This window comes from Dermacentor silvarum, chromosome 9 (genome assembly GCF_013339745.2).
Source record: "Dermacentor silvarum isolate Dsil-2018 chromosome 9, BIME_Dsil_1.4, whole genome shotgun sequence".
Lineage (NCBI taxonomy): Eukaryota > Metazoa > Arthropoda > Arachnida > Ixodida > Ixodidae > Dermacentor > Dermacentor silvarum.
This window is the reverse complement of record NC_051162.1, coordinates 120,567,379-120,580,140: the sequence shown is the minus strand read 5'-3', so window position 1 is coordinate 120,580,140 and position 12,762 is coordinate 120,567,379. Positions and strand designations below refer to the sequence as shown.

The window sequence follows — 12,762 nt, the reverse complement described above, 5'->3', positions numbered from 1 at the left end:
AAAGGATGACAAAGAGCCAGTTGACAAGAAACCGTACCTCGCTTGATGCCTATTCTCGTGTTTTGGGTCAAACTCTAGTGGCGACACATCACGCCACCACGGGAGGTACGGATATTGTTCACCGGAGCCCATATACCAGGCGTTTTCAACCCAGCACCCAATCAAACAGAATCCCGGCGCCGATGTGCTTCGACGATGATGTAGATGCAGAGCCGAGATGTTACTGGCACATACCCACTTTGGGGGATTGGCCAAGAACTGGGTAGTTCAATAGAATAAGAAAAAATAATTATAAAATAATATAAACAAAATTTGTGAACAGGCATATGAGAATGAATAGATAGATTATAGCTTGTGATTTTAATACAATTAAGGACTAAATGATAAAAAAGATACCGCTAATCTAATCGATTTTGTAGAAATATAACGACACCTTAAGTTCTGATTTTATAGTCGCAATTTTTCTGACCCTGCAATCCTGGATGGCATCGCCTACTATCCGCAGCGACCGCATTTGTGTGGGGCCGGAATGCACAAAATCGATCGTGGTAGCGCGCTTTTAAGGTGAACGTTAAAGAACTCCGAGTGCACAAATATAATCTACCGCTTACCACTACGGAGTTCCTCTTAGACCACATTGCAGCATCGGGACCTTAAGCCCCACAAATTGTTTCCTACGGTAATTCACCGTTTCCGGCATTGAAAAACAGCAAAGACAAATCGTGCGGGTGGTCTAGTGCTCTTTATGCATGACTGCCACCAAGGATTCGTGCCTCGGCGACTCCGTGACAGATACGCCAGTATCAGTCAGTAGAGTTTGCAAATGGGCCCCATGGAGGACTTGACGCTCAGCCCGCGCACGTTCTCCCATCCTTTCTTGAGTCGCTTCAGGACTTCGTTCACAGTCACCGTGACGTTCTCGGCCAGCTCGTCGGCACTCATCTTCACATGGCCCACGGAGATGCCGAACGACAGCTCCTGCGCGTCAGGTCACAAAAAAAAACGAGGTAGTGACTGCACAAAGAGAATACGCGAAGTGCACACGTGCCGAAATTCAAGGCCAGTTTTATGTGCCAGGGGCCCTTTGCAGAACTCTTCATTTCAGTAAATTGAGACGCCGAATTAATGTGAATTGTTTATATATATGGCTGCGAGTTGCTAAGATCTATTATCCCTTTTCGTTGCTTTTTTTCTAGCACGCAATTCCGATTCACCCCCAGTTATGTATTGTTTGCCCTGCAGGTGTTTTTCTTGTTAAAAAATTTGCCGCGTATCTGCGTGCTTCGCTGCAAATGTCGTCGAAAGACGATAGTCTTCTGCCGGCCGTACTACATGAGTGCTGGTCTGATCCGCGGCCACCCGTGATGCTGTTCTCGTACCATTTCCGTCCTGGCATGAAGGTTTGTTTGAACAGATTTCATTTTACCGCATTATTTTATCAAGCGGCCATTTATGTTTTGCCCTGCCTCAGACAGCACTTCCTTTATGTTGAATCGGCCGCATCTGGCTGGCATTGATAAAATTGAGGAGGCGCTGCGTGAGACATGGACGCCATCTGGCAATACATCGGGAAACATGAGCTTGTGCAGAGGCTTTCCTTCCTCCATGGCAGAGGGCGCTCGTCGGCGCGCAGTCGGGGAACGTCGTTCGTCGGCGCGCATAGCATGGCATTTTCAGCGCAGCTTAAGAAACTAGGGTCTTTAGAGTCACGTATCTATGTATTTCCTATTAAAGGAACACACCTCCTAATACTTACCTAGTGATGTTGCGCCTCAGATATGCGTAATATTTACTTTGTGATCGATAACGTTCACAAGTATGAACAGCCGTACCAGTTTAAGTAGTGTGGGCGATAAGCAAGTGGTCCAACTTTGGCCGCGTGGCTGAATCGGGTGACAGACAGACAAACAGACAGACAGACAGACCAAATTTTCAGCGTTTAAGTTCCCCAAGAAAGACTATCGTCTTTAAAAGTTAGTTATACAGTATCCCTGAGTCCGACTTTATTGTTTTCATTTCATCATCATCATCATCATCATCATCATCATCATCAGCCTATATTTATGTCCACTGCAGGACGAAGGCCTCTCCCTGCGATCTCCAATTACCCCTGTCTTGCGCTAGCGTATTCCAACTTGCGCCTGCGAATTTCCTAACCTCGTCATCCCACCTGACTTTCTGCCGTCCTCGACTGCGCTTCCCTTCTCTTGGTATCCATTCTGTAACCCTAATGGTCCATCGGTTATCCATCCTACGCATTACATGGCCTGCCCAGCTCCATTTCTTCCGCTTAATGTCAACTAGAATATCGTCTACCCCCATTTGTTGTCTGATCCACACCGCTCTCTTCCTGTCTCTTAACGTTACTCCTAGGATTTTTCGTTCCATCGCTCTTTGTGCGGTCCTTAACTTGTTCTCGAGCTTCTTTGTTAACCTCCAAGTTTCTGCCCCATATGTTAGCACCGGTAGTATGCAATGATTGTACACTTTTCTTTTCAAGGACAGTGGTAAGCTCCCAGTCAGGATTTGGCAATGCCTGCCGTATGCACTCCAACCCAATTTTATTCTTCTGTAAATTTCTTTCTCATGATCAGGGTCCCCTGTGAGTAATTGACCTAGATAAACATATTCTTTTACAGACTCTAGAGGCTGACTGGCGATCCTGAATTCTTGTTCCCTTGCCAGGCTATTGAACATTATCTTTGTCTTCTGCATATTCATCTTCAACCCAATTCTTGCACTTTCTCGATGAAGGTCCTCAATCATTTGTTGTAATTCCTCTCCATTGTTGCTCAATAGGACAATGTCATCTGCAAACCGAAGGTTGCTGAGATATTCGCCGTCGATCCTCACTCCTAATCCTTCCCAGTCTAAGAGCTTGAATACTTCTTCTAAGCATGCAGTGAATAGCATTGGAGAGATTGTGTCTCCTTGCCTGACCCCTTTCTTGATAGGTATCTTTGGTATTGTTATGATAGGTATTGTTTTCATATAGTTGAATAAATGAACGTTCATCTCAATCGAAACGAAAAATTTACTGACGCTTACGATACTCGCTAATGCGAAATCTGAGCGCAGTATATACGTGTTTTCATTTCGCGATATATTGGCTGGCGCGGGCAATCTTTCTCGTGCGGCACAACTGCCTCGCTGATCTGGATCGATGGATAGATGGATGCTATGAGCGTCCCCTTTGAAACTGGGTGGTGGGTTACGCCACCAAGCACTTGTTATTATTTTGCCTAATGTCCTACCTTTATTTTTGAGAAAACACACAAATACAAAGAATTCCAAGCATCAAACATTTTGAACCATTACTGGGAACTGTGTTTCTGCACGTCTCCGTTGTTTGTTGTCTCCCTACTTTTCTACCACCAAACCTCCAACCGCCTCTTAATAATCTCTAAAGCGGACATGTTTACTTTCCCCCTGCTATCCCTGAATACAAGGACTTCAAGGAGGTCCGAGGAGCCTAAACTGGCAGTAGATAGATATATTTACATTCCAATAAAACATGTTCTATCGTTTCCGTAGCTTTACCACAGCAAGCACATGTTTCTTCTTCGTTACTGTACCTCGCTGTATAAGGGCGCGTTCTAAGGCATCTTGATCTCGCTTCGAAAAGTAAGGAGCTTCCCTTTGAGTTATCATAAATTGTTTCTTTCCTGATTTCGTTTCTTTTTTTTTCATTGAAGTAGTTAGTCATAGCAGGTTTCTTTTCCATTGCCGCCACCCATGAAATTGTCTCAGCCTCTATCACTTTGCGTTTGACGTTCTTTGTTGCCGTGTTGCTGACCATACCGGTCGCATACTTGCTACTAAGGTTCCTAGTTCTTTTCCTCCACTGGGAGTCAATGTTGTTCCTGTACAAAATTTGAACACCTTTCGCACCCCATTTACTTTCTTCCATATTCCCCAGTCGCTCTTCGAAATCAGTTTTACTCTGAGCCTCCCTTACTTCAAAACTTGTTCAGCCCATATCACCCTGCACAGCTTCATGAGTAGTCTTCCTGTGAGCGCCCAATGCGAGGCGTCCAACTGACCTTTGATTGCCATCGAGTCCCGATTGTACCCCTGACTTCAAGCAAACAACCGCATTTCCATAAATTATGGGGTTTTACGTGCCAAAACCAGTTCTGATTATGAGGCACGCCGTAGTGGGGGACTCCGGAAATTTGGACCACCTGGGGTTCTTTAACGTGCACCTAAATCTAAGTACACGGGTGTTTTCGCATTTCGCCCCCATCGAAATGCGGCCGCCGTGGCCGGGATTCAATCCCGCGACCTCATGCTCAGCAGCCCAACACCATAGCCACTGAGCAACCACGGCGGGTAACAACCGCATTTCCAAATGTGAGCCCAAAGGGACATCGCGAGAGGCAGCGCGTGGGCGCGATTCACAGCAGCAGCCGCCGCAGACATACCTCCCAGACGATGATGATGATGATGCTGATGATGATTTATTGGCATCCCCTTTGAAACGGGGCGGCGACAAATAGTCACCTAGCCTGCTTGATTTAATCAGGTATACTATACATGTTCTTTATCTAGCATTTTTGCATACCTCTCATTATTTTTCTTTTTCAAAAATTTACCTTGTACTGCTGCCTATGATTTTAAGAGATCAGGTCGTATCCATATTTTCCCTGCTTTTTTTCCACCAGTACTCTAATCGTCTCTTGCTGATCTCTACGACTGATCTGTTTATGTTTCCTTCCACTTTAAACCCAAGCGCTTCTGGGAGTTGCACGTTACCTACGGTTCTCGCTGGGTGGATCCCGTCGCATTCCATTAGGATGTGCTGAGTGGTCTCTGGATCTTTACTGCAGCATACACATCTCTCATCTAGTTCCGAATATTTGTTCCGATATGTTTTCGTCCTTAGGCAACCGGCTCGAGCCTCAAATAGCAAGGCACTGCCCTTTGTGTTATCGTACAGATTTTCCCTTCTAATTTCTTTCTTCTCTTTCTTGTAAATCTCCATTGTCCTTTTCGTTTCCATTCTTTGCATCCAATTCATGGTCTCTATTTCTCTCACTTTCTTTCTGATGACCCCTGGTTGTCTATTTACAGTTTCGATTATCCTGTACTTGGTTGCCAACTTCCTTGACCTCTTCCTCCATTCTGTGTCCACGCTTTTCATGTAGAGATACTTGTGCACTTTAGCCGCCCATTTATTTTCATCCATGTTCCTGAGCCTTTCTTCAAAACTAATTTTGCTTTGTGCTTCTCTGACTTCAAAAGAGGCCCAATCCATGTCTCCATGCACTGCCTCATTTGTCGTATTACCGTGTGCTCCCAAAGCCAACCGGCCTACTGATCTTTGGTTAACTTCCAAACCCGCCAATATATCTGATTTTAAGCATATAATGGCATTTGCGAATGTTAGCGCTGGCACCATTACTCCTTTCCAGATTCCACGCACCACCTCATACTTATTGTGGCCCCACAGTGATCTGTGTTTCATTAATGCTGCATTCCGCTTCCCCTTTATTTTCAGATTATCTTGGTGGTTGCTTGAGTAATTCTTTCCTTCGTTTATGTGTACGCCGAGGTACCTATATTGCTTCACTATGGGTATTACTTGCTGTTGAATTGACACCACGAAGTTACTCGTGTGTTCATTAAAGATCATAATCCCTGATTTCTATGTGCTAAACTTAAGGCCTAGATTTGTCGCTGCGTTCCCACAGATATTCGCAAGTATCTGTAAATCTTTTTTATTGTCCGCTAGTAGCACAATGTCGTCTGCGTACATCAGTCCAGGGACCTTCTGTTGCACCATTTGTCCATTATGCATGTAGGATAAATCAAAACCTAATTCGCTGTTTTCCAGTCGTCTTTCTATGCCCTTGACGTAAAACGTGAACAACAATGGTGACATTTGAAACACCATTCAACAACAATGATGATGATGATGATTTATTGGCATCCCCTTTGAAACGGGGTGGCGACAAATAGTCACCTAGCCTGCTTGATTTAATCAGGTATACTACACATGTTCTTTATCTCGCATTTTTGTATACCTTTTTCAAAAATTTAGCTTGTACCGCTGCCTATGATTTTAAGAGATCAGGTCGTATCCATCTTTTCCCTGCTTTTTTTCCACCAGTACTCTAATCGTCTCTTGGTGATCTCTACGGCTGATCTGTTTATGTTTCCTTCCACTTTAAACCCAAGCGCTTCTGGGAGTTGCACGTTACCTACGGTTCTCGCTGGGTGGATCCCGTCGCATTCCATTAGGATGTGCTGAGTGGTCTCTGGATCTTTACTGCAGCATACACATGTCTCATCTAGTTCCAAATATTTGTTCCGATATGTTTTCGTCCTTAGGCAACCGGCTCGAGCCTCAAATAGCAAGGCACTGCCCTTTGTGTTATCGTACAGATTTTCCCTTCTAATTTCTTTCTTCTCATTCTTGTAAATCTCCATTGTCCTTTTCGTTTCCATTCTTTGCATCCAATTCACGGTCTCTATTTCTCTCACTTTCTTTCTGATGACCCCTGGTTGTCTATTTACAGTTTCGATTATCCTGTACTTAGTTGCCAACTTCCTTGACCTCTTCCTCCATTCTGTGTCCACGCTTTTCATGTAGAGATACTTGTGCACTTTAGCCGCCCATCTATTTTCATCCATGTTCCTGAGCCTTTCTTCAAAACTAATTTTGCTTTGTGCTTCTCTGACTTCAAAAGAGGCCCAACCCATGTCTCCATGCACTGCCTCATTTGTCGTATTACCGTGTGCTCCCAATGCCAACCGGCCTACTGATCTTTGGTTAACTTCTAAACCCGCCAATATATCCGATTTTAAGCATATAATGGCATTTGCGAATGTTAGCGCTGGCACCATTACTCCTTTCCAGATTCCACGCACCACCTCATACTTATTGTGGCCCCACAGTGCTCTGTGTTTCATTAATGCTACATTCCGCTTCCCCTTTATTTTCAGATTATCTTGGTGGGTGCTTGAGTAATTCTTTCCTTCGTTTATGTGTACGCCGAGGTACTTATATTGCTTCACTATGGGTATTACTTGCTGTTGAATTGACACCACGAAGTTACTCGTGTGTTCATTAAAGATCATAATCCCTGATTTCTCTGTGCTAAACTTAAGGCCTAGATTTGTCGCTGCGTTCCCACAGATATTCGCAAGTATCTGTAAATCTTTTTTATTGTCCGCTAGTAGCACAATGTCGTCTGCGTACATCAATCCAGGGACCTTCTGTTGCACCATTTGTCCATTACGCATGTAGGATAAATCAAAACCTAATTCGCTGTTTTCCAGTCGTCTTTCTATGCCCTTGACGTAAAGCGTGAACAACAATGGTGACAGAGGGCATCCTTGCTTCAATCCTTGGTGAATTCCCACCATTTCATTTCCTTTTCGGCCTTCCCATGCCACTTGTACTTGGTTGTCTCGATATATCTCCCTCAGCAGCTCCACGAAATCGTCATCTATGCCTTCGTATTGAAGAATATCCCACAACAATTCCCTGTCTACGTTGTCATAAGCTCCTTTAATATCTAGAAATGCTACCCATAAAGGTCTTTTCTGAGCTACTGAAATCTCTATGCACTGAGTTAGTACAAACATATTGTCTTCTAAGCGTCTGCCTGGCCTGAACCCATTCTGTAGTTCCCCCAATACACCGTTTTCCTCCACCCACTTCGACAGTTCTAATTTTATGGCTTGCATTGCCATTCTATATATCACCGACGTTACTGTAACTGGCCTGTACGAGCTCGTCTTATCCGACGCGCGCTACTCTGGCGCCATCTCGTAGCCATCGGCGCCGCACTACGCTTTTCTCGCGTTTTCGCCATACCCTCCTCCTCCGCTTTCCTCCTCGCGTCTTTCGTCCTTCGCTATGCTCGCTCGCTCGGTTACGCCGACGCCGACCCACGCCGCAGGAGCTGCGCTCCATAGCGTTTCCCACTGCATTACCTAGAGGGAATAAGTCTGGCACCACCATCTATGAGTGTTTTCTAAAGAGCGCTGTGCCGCCATGGCAATAATTGTATGTGGGTGTGCGAGGCTTGTGTTGACTGGTTTTTTACGAGGCTTCGTCTAAAACGTGAATATGGCTACACAAACAATGCATTCTTAAAGTAAAATCTTCATAAAAGGTTCTCATGAAGCTACATTACATCTTCCAGTGAAGTTTACTCACTTACAGTGCATAATCAAGCGAAGAAGAGCAAGAACAGACAACAAACTGTTCCAAGGCGAGCGCGAATCTTGTCTTCTGTCCTCCAACTTTCGCGGCCGACAGATACTTTTTTTACGTTTCATATAATTGTACATGCTATAAGCTCTCCTAATTAAACAAAACATGTTTCTGCGGAATAATAACGCTAAAGCAGCTTTTTACGTGTTGGTCTAGCCGAAAATGAACAATTGTGATACAGTGAGCGGTGCTAGCAAGGATCGTCTTCAAGGTGTCCTGGCTCTCCGAGAACGATGCCAATCCGAAGTCACAGTATACCTGCACTCCCATGCATACCACAGTGCAGCAGCGCCAGATTTCCCTCTAGGTAATATAGTGAGAAACTATATGCTGCGCTCTAATATCACTTATAGATACACTGTGCTATCGAGAAAGCAGAAAAGTAGTAAACAATGCAAAATCACGACACCAGCGACGAACATACAAGCATGCCGTCATCTGACAGATGTTCTGAAACTATCTTTCAGGCAAACATCATCGACAACACGTGGAAAAGGATTCAAGGAGAAAGTCCCATCTCGTGCCATTTTACCCTGAATCTCATCACCATGCTCGCTGTCATTGCTTTCTTTTACAGCGAAGCATTCTTTGCGAACACTCCCGGACTTTCCTCACCGTGGCTGCTGAGTTCTGCTGCTGTCTTTACGAATAGCTCGTATTTTAAAAAGTGCCCACTGGTGGGGTCGAACTTCAGTGCCCCAGCACAAGGGTCCGATGCATTAACCATGAGGCCCCAGGTCGCAAACGTATACTTCTATATACGAGATGATGTACAAGTAGATCTATATCTACTTCTATATATGAGATGATCGCCGCATGTGTCACATTGCGGTGCTCGGGTGTGCGAGAGGCCATGCTCGCACACCAGTTTGCTGGTGCGCCGAAGACGCAGGAACGAAATGGGCAAATTTGTAGCATTTGATTAACCGCTTCACGAGAGCTTCGTTTCACCTAGATTCCAAGATGCGCGTCGGATCTGCATCTTTGTGTGTGTGTGTGTGTGTGTGTGTGTGTGTGTGTGTGTGTGTGTGTGTGTGTGTGTGTGTGTGTGTGTGTGTGTGTGTGTGTGTGTGTGTGTGTGTGTGTGTGTGTGTGTGTGTGTGTGTGTGTGTGTGGTGTGTGTGTGTGTGTGTGTGTGTGTGTGTGTGTGTGTGTGTGTGTGTGTGTGTGTGTGTGTGTGTGTGTGTGTGTGTGTGTGTGTGTGTGTGTGTGTGTGTGTGTGTGTGTGTGTGTGTGTGTGTGTGTGGTGTGTGTGTGTGTGTGGTGTGTGTGTGTGTGTGTGTGTGTGTGTGTGTGTGTGTGTGTGTGTGTGTGTGTGTGTGTGTGTGTGTGTGTGTGTGTGTGTGTGTGTGTGTGTGTGGTGTGTGTGTGTGTGTGTGTGTGTGTGTGTGTGTGTGTGTGTGTGTGTGTGTGTGTGTGTGTGTGGTGTGTGTGTGTGTGTGTGTGTGTTGTGTGTGTGTGTGTGTGTGTGTGTGTGTGTGTGTGTGTGTGTGTGTGTGTGTGTGTGTGTGTGTGTGGTGTGTGTGTGTGTGGTGTGTGTGTGTGTGTGTGTGTGTGTGTGTGTGTGTGTGTGTGTTGTGTGTGTGTGTGGTGTGTGTGTGTGTGTGTGTGTGTGTGTGTGTGTGTGTGTGTGTGTGTGTGTGTGTGTGTGTGTGTGTGTGTGTGTGTGTGTTTTCTAGAAGAGGTGAATTTGACTTACCCTCCTCATCCACAGCCTGGTGCTTCTCCTGAGCTCGCACACCTTCACGTCCAACTCCATGTACAGCGGAACCGGCGTGATGCACTTCCTCTCCTTTTTGAAATTTTGTTCCAAGAGCTTGTTGAGATCTCTCAGTAGATAATAATCTTTGGGCGCAAAGAAGGCGTCGTACCTCGCCGCTGCAGCAGCGACGGAAACACTTGAATAACGACCGACTCTATCAGGTCTGATGTTAAAAAAATGTATACAGCAGTTATTACTGCAAATTAGTTATGTGGAAGCCTGCAAGGTGGAGTAAGTTTCATAAAACAGCAACTTGCCATCCCACGCGACTACAGTAGGAATTTTGATTACAGATCACCTGACTGTAGCCTCGTGCTATGCGCTAGAACTCGTGTGGACGACTTCTCCGTTCACTAGTCATTACAGGATAGTAAGATAGACAAGATGATAAAGTACGACTGCTGAAAATGGCTAACCTGGTATTGATATATGGCACTCAATTTCACCCAAAATAGAGAGGCACTAAATTTTTTTTTAAATAAATGAGACACACCGCTAAAAACGCACCCATAAGTCATCTAACATGACAGGACACAATGTATGATTTTTGGATAAGCTGAGTTTTATATCCTCAAATTTATTATTTAAGCGTGCGAAACTGAACGCAAGGCCAATAGCAGTGTTTTTGATGGGCCGGAACGAGCTTTCATTGGCAGTTCGGTAAGCGAACAAAGTGCTAATTAATTAAAATACTAATTCTCCTTACTCCAACAATATCCATTACGTTATTCACACAAACGTAACCTCCATGCCAAGAAACAAAGGCAAGCCAGTTCTTGTAACCTTCTTGTCACCTTCTTGTCGTGTTATGGCGATGGGGGGGGGGGGGGGGGGGGGGGGGGGAGGGGGTGATAAGTATGCATGCACAGCCTTTATACGCCCGCTAAACGTTATCGGCAGTGCTGGACAGGACGCCCACAAAACTCTTTTGAGCTGGCTCTTTGCTTTGACGGAGATCATAGTGCAATATTATAAGTTAATTTCCGCATAAATGTTTGTTCGTTTGTTGGTGGTTGGTTGTTTTTTCTCGTAAAGGGCTCGGCGAATGAAACGCGATAATCGGGCTGCATGGCAGCCGGCGGTCTTTGCTGACCCCGAGGGCGCTCGGTTGTCGCTGGGCTTCCAAATGCAATCCTAAGGCTTTACAAAATCTCTCACTTTCATTGTATACCAGAATACATACATCAGCTCGGTGTCCGCAGCGGCCACAAGGGGGCGCGATGAGTGCCGGCAGCCACGAACCTCGATTATCGCGTTTAAATTGCTGAGCGCACATTACGTAACTGGGAGCTACGCACTGCGCCATCGATAGTCCGCTAATTGCACCTTCGCAACATACAACATCGACCCCTCGTTTGTAAAATCATGTTATCGCAAGTTCAGGTCAGTGGCTCTTCCCGTAGCATGCGCGAAAAGGATTAAAAATGAGATTTCAGTTCTTGCCTTCAAACGTTTAAACCGGCTTTCTAAAGCGACACCGTCAAGCCATATCGAGATCTACGGCACAGCCGTTCAAAGAGGCCGGCAATGCATTCTATTGCGAAAGCAATTATATAGACACTCCAGGCGCATTTCTGCCATCCTCGTCGCCGTGATGTTCCGCATAAAGCCCAAGGGCGATAACATCGTCGCCGCGCGCTCGATAACATCGTCGCGGGTGAGCCGGCGATCGCTGCTCAAGCTCGCCCACGCATGGGCGGGAAGCGGAAAGGAAGCGGGCCGTCTACCAGTCGCTCGCAACGCTTCGGAGGGAGGGTAGCCCGCCGTCTTTTCTTTATCCAACTCGCATCACTCAGTCATCGCGCAAACTCATGTATTCACACCGCATAAGTCATCGTACAGTCTTTTGTCGAGAGCTTCACTTAACGATAGTTAAGATAAGTCACCAGGCCCAGCCGCATGGGTTCAGGGGCACCCTTGGCGTTTTTAAACCAGCGATAAACACTGGTCCTCTTGAAGGGTGCCGCTTCCGAGCCGCGAAAGTTCAACAAACGGGCTCCACTATATACGCCGTTCCCTCGACACGACCGCTCGCACACTAAACATTTTCGAAACTACCAGCACTGTGCTAGTTTGGAAGCCTGCGCAAGCTGGTAATTTATGCTAAGTAAAGGCTATTGTTCGCGTTCCCCTTTTTCCGCGTCGTCTTCTGACGCGCTGTACACGTATGTCCCAACAGAGGCGACAGCGCGTGTCCTGCACGTGTTCACTACTCACGGACTTCTTGACCGGTTCACGGATTCCTCAGCGACTTTATTTGGCAGATTTCTCTTGTTATGGAAGAAGTACGTGCAAGTGATGCGGTCGGTGCAATAAAAATTAACAGAATCTTGCTTTACAATAACACATTAGAAGCCAACGTTAGAGTCCTGGCCGTTTTTGTTTGATATGACTAATCAAGCCCTCGGTTTCCTCTCCTCGTTCAATAACACATTAGGAACTTTAGATGTTAATCACGCTTCAAAATCAATTAGAAGGGTTGCTTTTATTAAATTGAGGGCATCGTGTTCCGTTCAAGTCTAGTTTCATTGTTTTGTTCCGCCTAATTTGGCCTTAATGAATGTAAAGCAAAGCAGCCTCATACTCAAAGGTACCCACAAATGTCTCCCCAGCAGTTTCGCTCGAAGTTCACGCGGAAGATGCTCATTATTGGCGCGCGTCTCCTAGAGTGGCTCACCGATAGCACCTAGATAGGGAGCCTACATGCAAGCGCTGTGCTTGCATGTAGGCTCCCTACACCTAGAACTCCGCCGGGGATCCCTCGTGTTGCTCC

At 45.8% G+C, this 12,762-nt stretch overlaps 1 protein-coding gene across 1 annotated transcript in view; it reads right to left on the bottom strand.

The window, feature by feature from the left end:
- Nucleotides 1-807: 807 nt before the first annotated feature.
- LOC125939896 (60S ribosomal protein L10a-2-like) overlaps nucleotides 808-12,762 on the bottom strand; it is a 43,862-nt gene continuing 31,907 nt past the window's right edge. The window contains exons 6-7 of the mRNA XM_049655418.1: nucleotides 9,927-10,105; nucleotides 808-978 (exon numbers count right to left, since the gene is read on the bottom strand). Of these exons, the coding sequence (XP_049511375.1) occupies nucleotides 808-978; nucleotides 9,927-10,105 (350 nt within the window). The remainder of the gene's footprint in view (nucleotides 979-9,926; nucleotides 10,106-12,762) is intronic.